Here is a 21,589-nt window from a genome sequence, read left to right as displayed (position 1 = left end):
CCGATTTCGTAGAGTGCTTTGTGTGCGTGGGTTAGGAGCCGGAAAGTGATCCTCTTATTGACGGGGAGCCAGTGGAGGTTTTTCAGGTGATCAGAGATGTGTTCTTTACGCGGGATGTCTAATATGAGCCTGGCTGAGGCGTTCTGGATGCGTTGTAGTTTTTTCTGGAGTTTTGCGGTGGTGCCGGCGTAGAGGGTGTTTCCGTTGTCCAGTCGGCTCGTGACCAGAGCGTGGGTGACTGTTTTTCTAGTTTCGGTAGGGATCCAGCGAAATGTTTTTTTGAGCATGCGAAGAATGTTGAAGCAAGATGAAGAAACGGCGTTGACTTGTCTGTTCATCGAGAGTGAGGAATCCAGGATGACGCCCAGGTTCCGTGCGTGGTCCGTCGGGATGGGTGCTTTTCCAAGGGCCTCTGGCCACCAAGAGTCGTCCCAGGAGGAGGGGGAGGTACCTAAGATGAGGACTTCTGTTTTGTCTGAGTTCCGTTTCAGACGGCTGTGCTTCATCCATTCGGCTACTTCTTTCATTCCTTCGTGTAGGTTGGTTTTGGCCGTGTTAGGGTCTCTGGTGAGTGATAGGATCAGTTGAGTGTCGTCGGCGTAGGAGATGATGTTGAGGTTATGTTGGCGTGCGATGGCCGCGAGGGGGCTCATGTAAACGTTGAAGAGGGTGGGACTGAGTGAGGACCCTTGAGGTACGCCGCAGATGACTTCAGTAGCCTCTGACTTGAATGGTGGAAGGCGGACTCTCTGGGTTCTTCCGGAGAGGAACGAGGTGATCCATTCCAGTGCTTTTCCTTGGATTCCGATGTTTTTGAGGCGCTGTAGAAGGGTGCTATGGCAGACTGTGTCGAAGGCTGCGGAGAGGTCGAGGAGGATGAGGGCGACTGTGTCTCCATTGTCCAGTAGAGTTCGAATGTCGTCTGTTGCTGCGATGAGGGCGGTTTCGGTGCTGTGCTTGGCTCGGAAGCCGGACTGTGAGGAGTCGAGGGATTTGTTGGTTTCGAGGAATGCGGCGAGCTGGTTGTTGACAGCTTTCTCGATGACTTTGGCCGGGAATGGAAGGAGTGAGATAGGGCGATAGTTTTTGAGTTCGGTGGGGTCAGCTGTGGGTTTCTTCAGGAGGGCGCTGAGTTCGGCATGTTTCCAGCTTTCCGGGAAGGTTGCGGAGTTGAGGGAGCAGTTGATGACGTCTCGGAGGTGCGGTGCAATAATGGAGTCTGCTTTGTTAAAGATGTGGTGAGGGCAAGGGTCTGTGGGGGATCCTGAGTGGATAGAGTTCATCAGACGGATGGTGTCCTCAGTGGAGATTGGCTTCCAGTCATTGAGGATGTTCAGGGGGTGTGGGGGTTCTGCAGGGGATTGGGTGGGTTGGTCTCCGGGTTTGTTGTCGAAGCTGTTGTGGATGTCTGCAATTTTGTTGTGGAAGAATGAGGCTAGGGAGTCGCAGAGGGCTTGAGAGGGGGTGATGTCGTTGGAGTTGGCTGAGGGGTTGGTAAATTCCTTGACGATGTTGAATAATTCCTTGCTGTTGTGGGCGTTGTTATCTAGACGGTCCTTGAAGGCTGCTTTCTTGGCATTTCGGATTAGTTGGTGGTGTATGCGGGTGGCGTTTTTGAAGGCGTCCTTGGTGCTGGTGGTTGGGTCTTTTTTCCAGGCCTTCTCGAGGGAGCAACAGAGTTTCTTGGATTTCTTAAGGTCATCGTTGAACCAGGAGGCCTTCTTGCTGCCTAGTTTGATTTGTCGTTTTTTCAGTGGTGCTAGGATGTCGGCGCTGTTGGATAACCATTGGGTGAGGTTGGTGGCTGCTTGGTCTGGGTTTGAGGAGTGGGCGGGGGGCTTTTGAAGAAGCGATGAGGAGATCTGGTCGATGGTGAATTTGTTCCAGTTTCTTTGCAGAGTGGGTTGGGGGTGGTTGTTGGATGTGGGCTTGTTGTAGGTGAAGTGAACGCAGCTGTGTTAGTGAACTACAAGCATTTACCATTCAAGAACCCTTTTTGCAAATGCATCATAACAAAGTGATTCTTCGTACTAATCCAAAATTCCTGCCTAAAGTCATTTCACCATTCCATCTAACCCAATCCGTTGAGCTGCCCGTATTCTTCTCCTAGCCTCAAACAGTCGCAGAAAGAGCTCTACACACTTTAGACGTTAAAAGAGCTCTGCTGTACTATATCGAAAGAACACAATCGTTTGGTAAAACAAAACAACTTTTTGTGTCTTTTTCGCCGCCACACAAAGGCAACCCTATATAAAAATCAGGGATCACCAGATGGATAGTTAAATGCATACAAATTTGTTACCAAAAAGCAAAACACACGTTAATAATTCCTCCAAAAGCCCACTCAACAAGAAAGATAGGGGCTTCAATGGCATTCTTAGGGAACATACCCTTAGATGACATATGCAGAGCAGCTACATGGCTCACACCGCACACATTTACAAAACATTATTGTGTAGATGTGCAAACTAAACAACAAGCCACTGTGGTCCAGGCTGTATTAGAAATGCTGTTTCAAACAACTGCAACAGATACGGGTGCTCGCCGCTAGGTGTGGGTACTGCTATACAATCTATGCATAGTGTGTAATCTGCAGCTCATATGCCTCGAACGGAAAATGCTGTGTTCGAGGCATATGAGCTGCAGATCCTACATTTAGCAATAGATCGCCACCTGGTGTTGGGCTCTGATGATTGCAGGTTGTTGTCTTCTTGGAAGAAGTCTTTTGTAGTCACGAGATAGGTGACTCCTCAATTGGACAATACTGCGCATGGTCATCGACTCCATCCTCAGATTGTTTTTTTCCGCCACTGGGTTTGGATGAAAGTTTTCCGCTCCGGCTAGAAAAAGATTTTTCTGCTTTTTCGAAGCGAGAAACTTCAAACAAACTTCTTTCGACATCGAATAGACTTTCAACATCACCAACTAAATTCCGGTGTGTCGACGTGGGCCTACGCCTCATGGAAAGAACTCCATTCAAGAGATGCCCGGTATGCCGAGCAAAATTCCCTCATAGCGACCATCACGAGGTTTGCAGCCTCTGTCTCTCGCCAGAACACGACGAGTCGACCTGCATTGCCTGTGCCTCCTTCCGATCGAAGAAAACAATTCAAGATCGGAGGGCCCGTCGACACGAAATAAGAAGATCAGCACCGTAGGCCATCTTTGAAGAGGAGATCGTCAAAGAAGAAGTCTCGAGGATGAATATCCAATCAAAGATATCTCCGAGGACAAGGCTCCACTCGGCGCAGAGGAGGACTCGCCTGATCTCCAATTAATATCGGGGGCAGAGGATTCGGACGATTCGATCCCGTCTCGACAACCCGTGAGTACATCTGCCCCTGCACCACAGACATTACCCAAACAGAAGGCAACGGTCAGCACGCCGCCCATGTGGCCCAGTCGAGACCGACATTTACCCTCTAACGCCCCGCCTTCGGGCCCGGCTTTGAAGAAAGAGAATACGCCTTCCGGTCCCTCTGCACCGAAGAAACACCATGTGCCAGTTAACCTCCTCCATTGGCACCGAAACATCCTTCGACGCCGAAGGATTCGTCGGCACCGAACATAAAAAAACCTTCGCCGCCCAAGGACAAAGACACTTCGGCACCCGTACCATCGGCGCCAAAGACAAAAACTGTACCAAACCCGAAAGCTTCGACTCCGAAACCTTCCGGTTCAAAAAACAAAGAGGGGAAACCAGTTTCCGGCGCCACAGGCCCGGCAAAACCTGTCTCCACGCCGAAACCTCTAATACCGGTACCGAAGACCCCAGATAAGGCTTAACAACATTCAGCACCGAAAACATTGCCAAAAGAGACTGATACTCCTCATAAGGCAAAAAGTACAAAAACAACCTCTATCGGCTCCGAAAAAATCGACGCCGAAGAAGATTATAGAAGAGGAAGAACTGTTTAGACCAGATCCTAGACAGAAAAAAGTCCATATTAATCCAAAGACTGGACATGTGGAAGCAATCCCTTATAAGAAGAGACCAGCAGACACACCACTTACACCTGTGGTCCCTGCCAAAAAGGACTGTGCAACTTCTCCAATGCACCCTTCCTCTCCTTCACCTTCTTCCTCTCCTGTTACTCCATATGTAGAACCTACAACTTCTCCTATTCACTCTCCTGCATCATCACACCACACTGATGAGGAGTATGATTTGGGTGGGGGGGGGGTGATGTTCCAGAACCACATACATACCCTGCAGATGAGGATGTTAACACAGAATACCCGAAGGATGATGAGAATGCAAATAATTTTTCACCAAATAATGCACCAGACATCCCTGATCCTCAGTACTACCCAACCAAACCTTCCCCTACAGAGGACAGTATTGGTTTCAATCATTTCTTAAACAGAGCTGCACTTTACCATGGGGTTCCCATGCACTCTGATGCCATTGAGGAGGACTTTTTGTTAGATACTTTCGAACACTCACAAAGGTCTACCCAAATATTACCAATGATTAAGGGAGTCAAAAAACATGCTCCAGAGATTTTTAAAGATCCAGTAAGGTGTAGGGTGTTAAATCCTAGAATAGAGAAAAAGTATAGGCCAGCATCAGCTGGTCCAGTATACATTAAGGGTCATCTGCCACTAGACTCATTGGTAGTGTCTAATGCGCGCAAAAAGGGCCAATTCTCAAACTTCTGGGGACATACCCCCGCCTGACAAAGAGTCCAAGATCATGGATGCGTCAGGGAAACGAATTGCTGCACAAGCAACAAACATATGGCGCATAGCAAACACCAGGCTTTACTCTCACGCTACAACAGGGCTCATTACAATCAACTAGAAAAGTTAATGGAACACCTACCAGATCAACACAAGGATCTGGCAGCAGAACTTTAACAAGAAGGCAAATTAATTTCAAATGCCTAAATTAAATGTGCACTAGATGTAGCTGACACAGCATCCAGAGCAGTGAACACTAGTGTTATTCTCAGGCGTCACACATGGTTATGCATCTCGGGTTTTAAACCAGAGGTACAAACTACCATCCTAAACCAGCCCTTTAATCGGAACCAATTGTTCGGGCCGGAGGTAGATAATACATTAGAAAAGATGAAGAAGGACACAGATACCGCTAAGTCTATGGGGGCATTACAATACACCCAGACTAGAGGTTCTTTTCGCCGCTCCTCTTATAGAGGAGGCTCCAAGCAGACCGGCGCAGACACAACATCATCTTTTAAAACACACACGCAGACCTCCTCTAATAGAGGATTTTTTAGAGGAGGATACAGAGGCAATAACAAGGGAAGAGGTAGAGGTAGTAACAACAACCGCTCCTCTTCCGCTCCTAAACAATGACTTTCCTCTGCCTCCCCTACAGCATTCCACTCCTGTGGGGGGCAGACTTTCACAGTTCCTACCTGCCTGGAACTCCATCACAACAGACAGGTGGGTAGGACAAATTATCCAACATGGCTACTGTCTAGACCTCACAGCCACCCCCCCCCCCCCAAACATACCACCCAGGCAGCGTCCAATGTCTGCAGAACACATAACTCTGCTTCAACAGGAAGTTCTAGCACTCCTACAAAAAGATGCTATTCAAGTAGTTCCATTAGAAGAACAAGGAACAGGAGTCTACTCCCTGTACTTCCTAATTCCAAAGAAAGATGGGACCTTAAGACCCATTCTTGACCTCAGGCCACTCAATCACTACATTCAATCAGATCATTTTCACATGATCACTTTACAACAGGTACTCCTATTACTACAACAGGGAGATTTCTGATAGATACATCTGCCGTGTGGATTCCTCACCTTGTGAATATCCCCCTTGCGCCAGCAACATTCGGAAATTCTTTTTCGTAGCCTCGCGCCGACGTGGATAGGACGTCACAGAGACACGGCTCCGCTCGCAACTCCGCTGACGTCACCGACGCCTACAATAGGCCCACGCCGGCGTGATGACATCAGTTCCCTTTTTTCCGCGTCGTCGACGCTAACGGTTATCGGGAATCTCTGTAGCCTACTGGTACTTTGTTGCCGTTTTGTTACTTAATTCTGCTTCTCTGTATCCTGTCTCTTCGAGGATGTCATCCAAGAAGACTGGCTTCAAGCCCTGCAGGGAGTGCGGTAAAATGATGTCCATTACCGACCCCCATGAAGACTGCATCTGGTATTTAAGTTCCGACCATGATGTGGAGGATTGTTCTTCGTGTCGGAAGATGAATCCGAAGGCCCTGAGGGAGAGAGAAGCAAAACTTCTGGTTGCGAAGGTGAAAGCTGGAAAGGAGAAGTCGTTGAGGTCTCGTTCTCGAAGGGCGAGGTCGAAGTCCAGGGCGAGGTCGAGGTCTGCTTCTCGAGAGAGGTCGTCTTCGAAGTCGGCGTTGGATCATGTTTCGAAGAAGAAGCACAAGAAGAGGAGACATGAGTCCCGACGTCGCTCTGGTAAGGAGTCGGGCTCGAGGTCACCGAAGAAGGTACGTTCGAAGGTGGTTACCCTCGAAGTCTCCGAGCATGAAGGTGAGGCCTCGCCTTCTGAGTCGCGTGGGCGGTCTCCATCTCCGGCTCCGAGTGCTTCACCGGTTCCGAATCCGTCTCCGGCGCCGTCCCCGGCCCGAGAAGAGGAAGAGGCCCGGAAGGATGTGGATTCTGCGCCTGTCGATGAGCCGAATTCGATCCCTCCTCAGGACCGGCCTGATGGTTTTCAGCCGCCCTTTCCTGCTCCAGGCCAGGACCCTTCAGCGTTTCTTAACGCAATGTATGGTGTCTTCTCAAGGGCGTGGTACCCCTCTGGTGCACCTTCGGGTCCCATGGGTCCTTTGGCTTTCAGCCTGGGAGTTCCTCACTCCTATCCTCCGGCTCCGTTTATGCCTTACATGCCGGCTCCGACGCCGCATTGGCAATTCCCGGCTCCGCCGAAGTCGTCGACGCCGTTTCCGGCGTCGCCTGCTCCTGATCATCCTCGAGGGCATTCTTCTGTGCCGTCGGATTCGATACCGGCGCCGGCCCCGAATCCGTCGAAGCCGCTGGTGGATCCGGCTGCGAGGCGTGTAAAGGAGAGGTCAAGAAGAGAAGCACAACGCCTTTTGGAGGAGCAGAGTTATATGGGCTCACAGTCTGATGTCGAAGAAGGTGAACTAGAGGAGAGCTGTTTTGAGGAATTGGCGGATTCTGGGACCCTTGATTTCTCTCCAGAGTGGGAGTTGCCCTCAGGCTCAGGTGCTCCCTCTAAGGATATCCAGCCTTACCATCTGGTTATGAGAAAGGCTGCTGAGCTTCTTCAATTGACTCTGCCTACAGTGGAGTTCAAGTCTAATCTCCTCACAGAAGTCTTGCATTCACCAAATTCTGTGGTTGAGCCTTTACTTCCATTCAATGATGCCTTGACTGATCCTATTATGGAAGTTTGGAAGAAACCTTTGTCGGCTCCTGCGGTATCAAAGAGTGTTGCAAGGAGGTACAGGGCCGCTCCTGAGGACCCGGCTTTTCTGTCTTCACATCCTTCGCCGGAGAGCCTGGTCATTCAGGCTGCCTGTTCAAAGAAGAGTCTTAGTGCCTTTCCGCAGGTTCCTTGTGAGAAGGAAGCAAAGAAACAGGACCAGGTGGCAAAAAAGACCTTTTCATCGGCTAGTATGGCCTTAAAGTCAACTAATGCCACATGCCTAATGGGAAGGTATGTGCATGCCCTGATGGACTCCTTGCGTATCCTGGCTCCTAAAATTCCTGACGCAAACCGAAAGGATTTTGAGGAGGTGATTAATGACACTCAGGCGGCAGCCCGTCAGGTAATTCAAAGTGGTCTGGACACTGCTGACTCTGTGGCTCGTATTATGGGCACCGCTGTTGCCACTAGGAGATCAGCCTGGTTGAAGTCATCGGACTTTTCGGCTGATGTTCAGGCGACTCTGCTTGATCTTCCTTTTGATGGCTCAGGTCTCTTTGGGAAAAAGGCGGATGCGGCTCTTGAGCGATTCAAGGATTGCAGAGCAACAGCGAAGTCTTTGGGCCTCCAGATCAGGGGCACTTCTTCCGGCAGAAGGTTCAGGGGCTTTGATCGCTCCTTTCGAAATTTCCGGCAAGGCCAACAGCAGCAGCAGCAACAGCAGCAGCAGCAAAATTCAATGTACAGATCGTACAGGGGAAAACAAAGAGCGCGTCCTCGTGGACGTCAGCCCTCCTCTTCCTCCACCTCTTCCAACCCCCCTGCTGCATAAAAGCAGCCCTAGATCCGCTATTCAGGATCATGTGGGTCCAGTTGGGGGTCGGCTTACCCATTTTCTACAGGATTGGGAATCGGTTACGACAGATCTTTGGGTTCTCAATCTTGTAGAAAATGGGTATGCCCTTCCCTTTCGGGAATTCCCCCCTGTTTACCCTCCTTGTCAAGGTTTTTGCACCCAGGAACATCTGTCTCTTCTGCAGGAGGAGGTTCTAACTCTGTTACGAAAGGGTGCGATAGAGGTGGTACCAGAGCAGGAAAGGGGTCAGGGATGCTACTCCCGGTATTTCCTGATCCCCAAAAAGGATGGCAGGCTTCGTCCTATCCTGGACCTCAGGATCTTGAATCTCTATCTGAAGCAGGAGAAATTCAAGATGCTCACCCTTGTTCAGGTTCTTCAAGCGTTGATGGAAGGAGACTGGATGGTGTTGCTCGACTTGCAGGATGCGTATTTCCATATACCCATCCTGAAGTCGCACAGGAAGTATCTCCGTTTCACGGTTGGGTCGCAGCACTACCAGTTTGCGGTCCTTCCGTTTGGTCTTACTACTGCGCCTCGAGTCTTCATCAAGGTGATGGCGGTGGTGGCAGCTCATCTCAAGAGATCGGGGATACCTGTGTTCCCATATTTGGACGACTGGCTGATCAAAGCGGAGTCGTCAGAGAAGGCGCTCCATCATCTGCAGGAGACAACTCAGTTGTTGTTCAGGTTGGGTTTTTCGATAAATGTACCCAAGTCTCACCTGGTGCCCTCCCAGCGCAACCTGTTCATAGGTGCCGTACTGGACACTACTGTTTGTCGTGCATTCCCTCCACCTCAAAGGATTCGCGACATACAGGAAATGATTCCTTTGTTTTACCCTGGAGCGGTCGTTCCAGTCCTGAAGGTCCTTCGCCTGCTCGGTCTGATGGCTTCTTGCATTCTCCTGGTCAACCATGCACGCTGGCACATGAGGGCACTCCAGTGGTGCCTCCGCAGGCAGTGGTATCAGCACAACGGAGATCTCGGGGAGTCGGTGAAGATCTCCAGAGAAACTGCAGCGGATCTGTCTTGGTGGAGCGTGGAAGGCAACCTGTCGCAAGGGAAGCCTTTCCATCTACCTCCATCGGTGGCCACGGTGATATCGGATGCATCCACTCTAGGGTGGGGTGCTCATCTGGGGGATCTGGAGGTCAAGGGTCTTTGGTCTCCAGAGGAAAGGTTGCTTCACATCAACCTTCTAGAGTTGCGGGCGATACGTTTGGCGCTCAAGGCCTTCCTCCCTTCCCTTCGCGGTCAGTCGATCCAAGTCCTGACGGACAACACGACCGCGATGTGGTACATCAACAAGCAGGGAGGAGTGGGGTCGCAGTGTCTCTGCAGAGAGGCTCTGCGTCTCTGGTCCTGGGTTCAGGACCACCAGATTTGTCTGATGGCAAATCATCTGGCCGGGGTTCTGAACGTGCGTGCAGACAGTCTGTCGGCAGTTTTCTGCCGACCACGAGTGGAGGCTCCATCCGGAGGTGGTTCGTCACGTCTTTCGGACGTGGGGGTCTCCTCGGGTGGACCTGTTTGCCACTCGCGACAATGCTCACTGCCCGTTATTCTGCAGTCTCCAGTATCCGATGCAAGGAGCCTTGGGGGACACGTTTCAGTTGAGTTGGGGAAATCAACTCCTTTACGCGTTTCCTCCCATACCCTTGATTCCTCGGGTTCTGAGGAAAATTCGCCAAGACCGGGCCCAAGTTATATTGGTCGCCCCGGATTGGCCAAGAAGGGTGTGGTATACAGATCTACTCCACCTCTCCTCTCACCCGCCGCTCCGTCTCCCTCTCAGGGCAGACCTCCTCTCTCAGATGGAGGGGCAGGTTCTACACCCCCACCTCCAGACATTGCACCTTCATGCCTGGAGATTGAACGGGGCAACCTGATTTCCTATTCTCTCACACCTGATGTGGTGGATGTCATTTTGTCTGCCAGACGTGACTCCACTAAGACTGTCTATTCTTATAGATGGTCTAGGTTTGTTATTTGGTGTGGTGAGAATGATATTGATCCGTTGAGAGCCCATTTATCAGATGTGCTCCGGTTTGCTCTTTCTTTGGCGCAACAGGGGCTGGCAGTTGCCACAGTTAAGGGCTATCTTTCGGCGCTGTCGGCTTTTATTTGTTTGCCTGATCAGCCCTCTCTTTTTAAGTCACCTGTAGTCTTGAGGTTTTTGAAGGGTCTTGTAAACAAGTTTCCTCCTACCCCTTTTATTGTACCTCAGTGGGACTTGAATCTTGTTCTGACTTTTCTGATGGGCTCTCCCTTTGAGCCTCTTCATAAATGTCCTATGAGGCTTTTAACCTTTAAGGCAGTTTTCCTAGTTGCAATTACCTCGGCAAGGAGGGTGAGTGAGCTTCAAGCTCTAAGTTCCAAGCCCCCGTTCCTGACCATACATGCTGATCGGATGGTTCTAAGGACCAGGGCTGCTTTTCTTCCTAAGGTGGTGACTCCTTTCCACCTTGGTCAATCCATTACCCTCCCTACCTTTTATCCTCCCCCACACCCTTCCAAGGAGGAGGAGAGGTTGCACCGTCTGGACCCTAAGAGGGCGGTGTCTTTTTATTTGGACAGAACTAAAGACTGTCGCTTGGACGATCAACTCTTCATTGGCTTTGCTGGCTGCAAGAAGGGAAGAGCGGTCCATAAAAGAACTTTATCAAGATGGATCGTTCTGTGTATAAAGATCTGCTACTCTTTGGCCGGTAAGGAACCTCCAGAGGGTATTAGGGCTCATTCCACTAGAGCTAAGTCAACTACCTCTGCTTTGGCTAGAGGTGTTCCTGTTGAGGACATTTGTAGGGCGGCAACCTGGTCTTCCCTCCATACTTTCGCGAAGCATTACTGCTTGGATACCGAAGTCAGGAGGGACGGCCACTTTGCGCGCTCTGTCCTTCAGGATTTCCTGGTTTAGAAGAGTGGACACCCTCCTCCGGGAGTGGGGACTGCTGTGGGACTCTATTCACAAGGTGAGGAATCCACACGGCAGATGTATCTATCAGAAGAACAAGTTACTTACCTTCGGTAACGCTTTTTCTGGTAGATACTATATCTGCCTGTGGATTCCTCACTGACCCACCCGCCTCCCCGTTGTCCACTCTTCTATGCCAGAGTTATTGTACTGTAATGTATATTTATTTTGATGTCAAGGAAATGTTTCATTTGCTTTCCTGCATTTGCTTTACACTGTGTGTTTTGCCTTGACTATTGTATACTGTGTATACTTTGTATATTTCTACTGTCATTGGTCCGTCCGTGTGCCTCGATGGCACGGAAAAAAGGCGGAACTGATGTCATCACGCCGGCGTGGGCCTTTTGTAGGCGCCGGTGACGTCAGCGGAGTCGCGAGCGGAGCCGTGTCTCTGTGACGTCCTATCCACGTCGGCGCGAGGCTACGAAAAAGAATTTCCGAATGTTGCTGGCGCAAGGGGGATATTCACAAGGTGAGGAATCCACAGGCAGATATAGTATCTACCAGAAAAAGCGTTACCGAAGGTAAGTAACTTGTTCTTTCTGTCCACACTAGACCTAAAGGATCCCTATTTTCACATTCCAATACATCCTGCGCACAGGAAGTATTTAAAGTTTGTCATACAAGGACAACACTATCAGTTCAAAGTCCTTCCATTCGGGGTTACAACAGCACCACAAGTGTTTACAAAGTGCTTAGCAGTAGTGGCAGCACATCTCAGAAGACACCAAATACATGTCTTCCCCGCCTAGACGACTGGCTCATAAAGGCAAGATCGTACAACCAGTGTGCACAACACACAAAGCAAACAATTCAAACACTGCACAACTTAGGGTTTAAGATAAACTACACCAAGTTGCACCTAGAGCCTTCGCACGTTCATCAATATCTAGGAGCTACTATAAACACATCAGTAGCTCAAGCCTATCCCAGTCAAGCCAGGATTCAAAGTATTCAGAACTTATTCTCCTTTTTTCAATGCCAGCACTCTCTACAAGAGTGTTTATGAAACTAATAGGGATGATGACATCTTGCATCTTCATAGTTCCCCCACGCAAGACTGCAAATGCGTCCACTACAGGAATGTCTAGCACAACAGTGGAATCGGGCTCAAGGTCAGCTCACGTACCTGGTGTTGGTGGACAGCTGTACATATCGCTCTCTACAATGTGGAACACCAAAAATTTGACAAAGGGACGGCCGTTCCTAGAACCTGTTCCACAAGTAGTGCTCACGATAGACGCATCCCTCACAGAATGGGGAGCCCATCTCCTGCATTATACCACACAAGATCAGTGGAACAATCAACAGAAACAGTTCCACATCAACCACTTAGAGCTGCTAGCAATTTTCCTAGCACTCCAAACATTTCAAGTACAAATCCTAAACAAAGCTGTCCTAGTCCAAACGGACAATATGACAGCCATGTACTAAATACAAACACAGGGGGGGGGACACACTCTCTGCAACTGTCCCAACTTGCACAGAACATCTGGAGATGGGCCATCCCTCAAAACAAACATCTGACAGTAGAACACCTTCCAGGGATCCACAACCAGATAGCAGATCTGTTAAGTCGTCAATCACAACAGATTCACGAATGGGAGTTGCACCCACAAGTACTTCAACCATTCTTTCAAATGTGGGGGTATCCACAAATAGACCTGCTTGCCACCCACGAGAACTCAAAATGCCCAACCTTCGCCGCCAGGTTTCCACACCCACGGTCGGAGGGGAATGTAATATGGATGAATTGGTCAGGCAGATTTGCGTACGCTTTTCCGTCTCTCCCACTCATTCCACTAGTAGTACGCACGCTCAGACAACAGTCCCTCAAACTGATACTAGTGGACCCTACATGGGCACGTCAACCGTGGTTCACCACGCTACTAGATCTCTCAATGGTTCCACATCAGAAAATACAGCTCACGCCATCCCTGTTAACACAGAACCATGGAGAAATAAGACACCCAGAACCAAGCCAACTGAATTTGGCGATCTGGCTCCTGAAGTCCTAGAGTTTGGTTACTTAAATCTACCACCAGACTGTATGAATATAATTAAAGAAGCTAGAAGACCCACTACCAGAGCATGCTATGCTGCTGAGTGGAAATGTTTTGCAATATACTGTAACAACAATCACATTGATCCTGTGGACGTTTCCATCCAAAATATCATTTGCTACCTTCTACATTTACAAAGGTCCAATTTGGCTTACTCTTCCATACGCCTGCATCTAGCAGATATTGCAGCGTATTTACAAAATAGACAACCTTTATCTATTTAGAGTAACTGCAATAAAAGGATTTATAGAGGAATTAAAAAGAATAATCCCACCCAGGTTACCACCTGCTCCAGTATGGAACCTAAATGTGGTCCTTACAAGACTCATGGGACCTCCTTTTGAACCGTTACATACATGTGAACTACAATTTCTAACATGGAAAACTGCTTTCCTTGTTGCCATTACCTCTCTCAGAAGAGTTAGTGAAATCCAAGCATTCACAACAGAAGAACCATTTTTTCAAATACATCCTAACAAAGTGGTTCTTAGACCCAATCCAAAATTCCTACCAAAAGTGATTACTCCTTTTCACCTAAACCAATCAGTAGAGTTACCAGTGATTTTTCAAAAACCGGACTCTGTTGCAGAAAGAGATTTGCACACCCTAGATGTTAGAAGAGCTCTATTATATTACACAGGCAGGACTAAATCCTTCAGAAAAACAAAACCACTATTTGTATCCTTCTCTCCCCCACACAAAGGCAATCCTATCTCTAAAGGAGGTATTGCTAGATGGATATGTGACATTTCCCTTAGAGAGTGCATTTCCCCCCATCGGCGCTCGCTCCACTGGTTGCCAATCCAGAAGAGAGCTGAATTCAAAGCCCTTACACTGGCTCACAGGGCAATTAAAGGACAAGGCTCTGCTTACCTGTCCTCCTGTCTACACCCCTACCAGAATGTGAGATCTCTTCGCTCCAACTCCAAAAATCTGCTTACCACCCCTAGACTCAATAAAACTCGTTCTGGCGGGAAAACCTTCCAGGTTTGCGCCGCCTCCCACTGGAACAAACTCCCTCTTTCCATCCGGATGATTCCGGACGAGCTCCCCTTTCGTAAGGCACTAGAAACTTTTCTCTTCTGCTGATTCCCTCAGGAGCAAGACTCATTTACACTTTCAGGAGCGCCGGGACACCCCGTTGGGGTAGCCGTGCGCTATACAAAACACACTAAATAAATAAATAAATACATTGTTAAGTGTATTCAAATATGCTATCACAAGGCTAAATGTTCACTAACAGTTCCTCCTAGAGCACATTCCACTCGCAAACTAGGAGCCTCTATGGCTTTCTTAGGAAACATACCATTAGAGGATATATGCAAGGCAGCAACATGGTCTACAATACACACCTTCACTAAACACTATTGTGTTGATGTGCAAGCCTAGCAGCAAGCTGCAGTAGGCCAAGCTGTCCTTAAAACACTCTTTCAATATGCTGCAACGGATACAAGCGACCACCGCTAGGGGAGACACTGCTGCACAATCGTTGCTAAATGTAGGATCTGCAGCTCATATGCCTAGAACGGAAAATGCTACTTACCAATATGCATCTGTTCTTGGCATGTAGAGATGCAGAATCCTACATGCCCCCCGCCTCCCCGGGACTTGTTTCCGTTCCAGTACTCATCTTACTTGCATGCACACGCGTGGACATCCTTTTCTCTTTACTTCTACTAACTCCATTATTTCCTATCATGGCGAAAAACAATCTGAGGATGGAGTCGATGACCAAGCGCAGTATTGTCCAAGGGAGGAGTCACCTATCTCGTGACTACAAAAGACTTCTTCCAAGAAGACAACAACAACCTGCAATCATCCGAGCCCAACACCAGGTTGCGGTCTATTGCTAAATGTAGCATTCTGCAGCTCTACATGCCAAGAACAGATGCATTCTGGTAAGTAGCATTTTCCTTACCAGTATGCATCTTGGCATGTAGAGCTGCAGAGTTGCACACGCCCACCCGCCTCATCGGCTACCTTTATCTGTTCCAGTATTGTCTTAATTCGATACAAATCACATGGACATCACTAATTCTTGTACAGCTCCATCTCTTCCCTAATGGCGAAAAACAATCTGTGGATGGAGCCGATGCGCAGTATCATCCTAAGGAGGAATCGCCTATCCCGTGACTCCATAAGACTTTTCTACAACAAAACAAACTGCAAACATCCGGGCTCAACACTAGGTGGCCATCTATGCATAGTGTGTAACTCTGCAGCTCTACATGCCAAGAACAGATGCATACTGGTAAGTAGCATTTTTCTTATTTTGCAAGATAACATTTAAATTGCAGAAATATCTCAAAACCACAGTTCTTCCGAGTCGGTAGTTCCGTCCTGGGCTACCGCGATGCTGACAACGACCGCAAACATTTCTAGCTGACCGCGTTGGTACGGGCCAGCTCGACAGACACGTAGACAGTACCTTTCTCATTGCGGCCGTTCCCGTCGGTACGAGTCGGTCGGGGCAACAGTTTCGGTTTGGGTGAAGTGAAGTGGTGCAGCGTGCAGTGCCCTCACAGCGCAGTGTAGGCAGCAGCTCAGTGACGGTCATTCAAAGGCGCCAGTGAGGCCAAGGCTTGTGATGTGGAGTGAGGCGGTGCTCGATATGGTGCTGGCAGGCCATGGAGCAGGCCACGGAGCCGGTCAAAGTTCTGGTTGGACTGCAATGGTGTTGGTGATGTCCGGGCAGAGTGGAGTGGAGTGGAGTGGAGTGGAGTGGAGTGGAGTGGAGTGGAGTGGAGTGGAGTGGAGTGGAGTGGAGTGGAGTGGAGTGGAGTGGAGTGGAGTGGAGTGGAGTGGAGTGGAGTGCTCACAGGACATGGTTCAAGCAGTGCCTTCAGGAATACAGAACCAGCAACGGACTCTGGATAGTCAGCTGCTCTGTTCTTCTGTGGTGACTGAAACCAGCGGTTCCACAGACAGTGCCCAGAATGATGGTGAAGTCTTTGCTATTCATGAGACTTCTTCAACAGGGGCACGCTCTACCTCAAGCCCTTGGAGATACTTTGTCAAGCAGGATACACACAAAGTTCCTCTCCTTGGCAGAAACAGCTACTGCAGGCCAACCCCAGACAGCTCACAGCATAGGGGTAGTACTCCTCCTCCAGCTTCTTCCTGCTCTTCTCCGTGGTAGAGGTTCCTCTTGAAGTCCAAAAGTGATCTAAAATTTAGGGGGTTGCGCCCCACGTTTTATAGTACAAAATACTTTGTTCTCTGGAGGCAGAGAGTGTCTTTGCCCAGCCAAAACTAGTCTGTCCTCTCTGGTGCAGCTGCCTTGCAGGAGGTGGAGACCGCATTTTCCAAGGCGGACCAGGCCCATTTGGATGTGAAAGAAATCTCCCCCCCCCTTACTCTGAATGCAGCCCAGGTCTATTCAGCCCAGCCTGACTCGCCCAGGAAAGGCAAGACACACCTCACCCCACCAAGTGGCTGTCTGAACAGAATGCACATCCACAGCCGCTGATACTCCAAAGCCAGATAGTCAATACACAATTGTAGCAGAGGCACACTGGAGGGCTAAGCAAGAAAATACCTACTTTCTAAAAGTGGAATTTTCAAACCCAGAATGGAAAAATCATCCTCACTAAAGGATGCATTTTAAGATTCTGAATTCAGGCATACTAAACTCCATTTTCCTATCTTGCTCCCATGGGCAGTCCCACTTCTAAGATGTCGTAAGTATACTCCCCATTGTATCCTATGGGACAGATAGCCTTTCAGTAGTGAAAATCAAAATTGGCAGTATTTCACTATCCGGACATGCCACACACATCAGGGCATGTCCTACCTTACACATACACTGCACTCTGCCCACAGAGATATCCTCGGCCCTACATTACGGGTGACTCACATGTAAGAAAAAGGATGGTTAGGGCATGGCAAGTGGGTGCCCTTGTCAAGTTGACATGGCAGTATGAACTTCACACAGGCTTTGGAATGCCAGGCATGAGACCCTTTTGCAAGGCTGCTTGTATGTGTGGCACAATCTGTGCTGCAAGCAGACTAGCAGCATTTGGTGTACAGAGTGGACACACCTGGTGCACTGTACTAAGGACTTAGCAGTACATCAAATAAGCCAATTGTGGACACCCTAATCCATAACATCAATGCATAGAGGGACCACTTGCACTTTAGCACTGAACAACTGCATCTAGACCAGGAAAAACGAAGTGCAACACACAGAAAAACACATGAGCCAAAGGCAAAAATATAGTGGAAACCCACGCCAAGGATACCAGGTCTAACAGGTGACATATGTAAATCTGCTACATGGACTACTCCACATACATTTACAAAACATTATTGTGTAGTTGTTATAACACAACTAGCAAATGTAGGTCATGCAGTATTACGTACTTTTTTTCAAACAAAGGCACCAAGCACAATATAATCACCGCTTAGAATGAGATCTACTTTTTAGTCTATGCTAAGCATGTGTATCTACAGCCACACATGCCATCAAACGGTGAATGTTACTTAACCGGTAAGCAATTGTTTGTGGCATGTAGTGCTGTAGATTCACATGTGCTCACCCTCCTCTCCGGTGACCTGAGCACTTTGCATTTCTATACATATATCATCCATTCATTACAGGGTCATCTCTATAGCCTACGCTATCCTTTCACTCCATCCTCACCCACCAAATGGAAAACAATCTAACAACGGTGTCAATGACCATGCGCAACACAAGCAAAAGGAGGAGTCACTATAACTTGTGACTCGATGAACTTCTTCCAAGAAAAACTACTCGCACACTTCTGAGCCCAGCTCTAGAAGTTGGACTTATGCTAAGCATGTGAATCCACTGCACTGCATCCCACACACAGATGTGAACTGTGTAAGTAACATTTTATTTATAAACGTATGAACACTTCTACTCCAAAAATCCTAGCATAGGCATACTACAGAATGTCAGCCGATTTATTTGTTAATAACAAGATAAGGATGTTTAAGGAATGCAAGAAAGTGTGGTTTAGGCTTCTGCAGTTGAGACTTGGGGGATCTACCCTTTAACACGCTAGCAGCCTCTAGGAAACTAACTGGGTTTGAGTAGTTGGTAAATGCGATGGACAGGTATAAAGTGGCAGTATAAAAAATCTTGTGAAAAGTACCAGACACACAAAGATGTGGCAACATGGAAAGGAGGGAGAAACTGCTAGGGATATCTGAGGGTGAATGGTTGGATCATTGGAGAGATACTGGTGCTACACAGGAAACTACTTAAAATAGTGATGCACTAAGTTAATAATATACAGGAGCGTCAAAATAATGATGCAATGTAGGGACAATATCAGACCTTTGCACATATGGTAGACTTGCCCAAAACTTGGTGACTTCTATAAAGGAAGTGCTAGAAATGTTTAAATAGATGATGGGGTTTACGATCCTCCATAACTAGGGACTACCGTTCTGGAAATTAAACCGGGAGTATGGGAGAACGTAAGAATCAGAGAATGAGTGATGCTCTCCCCATTTTTTTCATCAGTGAAAATAGTAATAGTAAACGTGTGGAAACAGAACCTCCCCACCCCCCAATGCTAAATGTGGTATATTTAAGTGTGAGTCTCAATAGCTAAAGGTGTGTCTGCCAGCAGTGGACAAAGATTGTATGAAGAAACCTGCACGCTGAGCATAAGGGTCCTCCGCCTGTTCACTTGATTTTACAGATGGTTTTTATATTCAGTATCGCAAATGTACTAGTGAAATAATGACCACAGGTTGGGGTGGGAGTGAAAAGATGGGAAGGAGATTATTTTGGGATTAAAGACCATTTTCTGTTAAGAATATGATACTTTAAGCAAGCAATAACTGAACCTTCGCTTTGCACATAAAAGCATCAATAAAAATATATTTTTGAAAGCTTATTCTCTGAAGATGTCGTTACAAGGTTGGTTTAATTAAAGTTCCCTCTGAGAATCAGACAGCCAATGAACCTGTATTTTACGTATGAAGGTAATAAACATGCCCTATGACATTCTTAAGTGGTTATACTTCCTATTTCTTGGATGTTGCCTCACATGGAACACTAGGACACGGGAGTTGGGTTGTCCACTACAACTTACTACACTGACTCCAAAGCTGAGATGATGCCTTGGGGGTCTTCTGCTTTCAGCACAGACCTATTTATTTCCTAGCTTAATTTTCTTGAGGCACTGTGGAACGCTAACACCTGGCTGTTACTTGTGCTTATGGCTGCTACTCGTGAGACAAGACCCGAACAGTGGGGTGAAGATAAATAAAGCTCTTATGAGGAATGGAAACCTCTAAACAGCTGTTTCTTATGAAACACTGATTTAAGTCCTACCCGCTGTCAACAGTCTGTAGCCAACACTTAATAAATAGAAAGTTTAGACTGTATTCATAAATAGGATTATCTATTAATGGCACTCTTTCTGCTACTTCTTGTGGTATAATCAGTTGTGTTTGTTTTCAGTTTGCTTATTTATTTGTTTCTCTCATCGAAGGCATTCCTGTCAGCCATGTGAAATTGTTGTGGATTGTGGACCATATGTCGATAAAAGCGGACTTTATGAAAGGCTTTTAAAGGAATTAAATGAAGCACTTAACTTTCTCAATGACTGCAACATATCTATTCAGTGCAAAGAAAGAGATTCTACAATAATTTCTAAACAGGTGAGTAATGGTTTGGAGACAACTTGTGTTTTTAATGAATATGTTGACTCAGACTTGTGGTACATTGCTTTATAAGTGTTCTTGTTGTAATTTATAACTTATTATGATAATTCATAAAACCAGTACTGAAAAATGGCTTGAAAAAAACGTACATGGTAATAAATCAGGTTTCAGGGTAGCGTATATAGATTTGGGCGTAGGATCTGTCACTCCTAGTTTGAGTTTAGAGTTGCTCAATCGACAAATTTGAGGCTTAGAAATTAGTTTGTAGTGATCAGAAGAAATATGTAAAAACAAACAAACACGTGTTTCCAGACCAAAGCATTATGTGTTGACCTGTTTAGTGCTTTGGTCGCGAAAACTCGTTTTGGCTTGTTTGGACATGAGATTTTAATTCTTTCTTGTGATCACTTCAAACTAATTTCTAAGCCTTAAATTTATTGATTTAATTGATTACGCATAGTGACAGGTAAGTTCTCTACAAAACTATGAGACTTAATTGAGGATTATACCATTAGAGTTCCCTACCACTTTGGTGTTATGAAGTTTTGAGTTATTTTACTCCTGTCAGAGTACTTTGAATTGGTATAATTTGGTTATATTATCACTTGATGTATCCCTATAGCATTGCACAATTTCAGTTGTTTTTCAGGGAATTCTTCTCAAAATATACTTTTAGTTCTACTTACAGTTAACATATCCATTCATTTATACAGTCATCATGATGCTTTTTTACAGCATCTGATTCGGCTATTTCTTCATAGGCCATTAACCTTAAATAAAGGGAAAAAGGAAAAAATGGTGTAATAGAAGTGATAACTTTCCCCAAACACATAGAGCTGTTAGAACTGTTCTAGTTAAATACAACAATATAGTATACTGGCCTTTCTTCTTAATAATGAGATTCCATATTATATGTTGGGAATCATATGAGGTTGGCTTTTGATGCATATTGACGCGGTTATTGTTAAAGATTGATGACATTAATTTTCCATCTTCCAATTTTTAATTAAAGCCAATCATAGGAGGTTGCAGTAAGTATTTTTAGAGTGTACCTTCCTCATGACTGGTCTCATGGCAATAGCAGAACACATAAGAGGAGTATAAAAATGTGAAGGTTCATCTGAAATAGAAAGTAGCCAGGTTATCAAGTTCTTCCTGACATTTAAATGGATCTCTAGGCTGGTAATCTGCAGAGTTATAATACTCTCTGGGGGAAACATCAAAACAGGAAAATACATTTTCTTGCTCTCTTAAAAAAAAAAAAGATAAGCCAAAAAGAATTTCAGGAGTGGTTGAACTAGGAATAGTGGGGCGCCAGCAGAGGGTCTGTTGCAAGTTAAGAACGAGACTTGTGCTATGGGACCTACCCTTACCATGTTGTGCTTATACAATGCAGAATTAATTGAGCAGGATTTTAAAGAAGAGCAAGAATAAGAACTTAGGCTTTGGTTCCCAATCCGTGCCATACCTGCACTACATCCACTTTTTAGATTTTGTGTTCAGAGGGGAACCTAAGTCCAGTATCTGTAAAGTGCGAACAATTACCCAAGGGCGTCAGGGCGCTGGGGGCCGCCTGGAAGATTAAGCGAGCTATTATCCAGAGTCACATGGTGCTGGGCCGATCTGTGCCGGCGCCGTAAGTCGAACCGTGAGCCCCCGGGTTCCGGAGTCAGCCGCCCTGGCGCTGCACCACACCTTTTCCA

General features: G+C 47.1%; 1 protein-coding gene across 1 annotated transcript in view; it reads left to right on the top strand.

Annotated features, from left to right (window-relative positions):
- The window catches only part of DICER1 (dicer 1, ribonuclease III), a 521,797-nt gene that overhangs the window by 150,383 nt on the left and 349,825 nt on the right, over positions 1 to 21,589 (top strand). The window contains exon 8 of the mRNA XM_086937733.1: positions 19,715 to 19,883. Within this exon, the coding sequence (XP_086793859.1) occupies positions 19,715 to 19,883 (169 nt within the window). The remainder of the gene's footprint in view (positions 1 to 19,714; positions 19,884 to 21,589) is intronic.

This window comes from Lissotriton vulgaris, chromosome 9 (genome assembly GCF_964263255.1).
Source record: "Lissotriton vulgaris chromosome 9, aLisVul1.2, whole genome shotgun sequence".
Taxonomy (NCBI): Eukaryota; Metazoa; Chordata; class Amphibia; order Caudata; family Salamandridae; genus Lissotriton; species Lissotriton vulgaris.
This window is presented reverse-complemented; position numbering and strand designations above follow the sequence as displayed.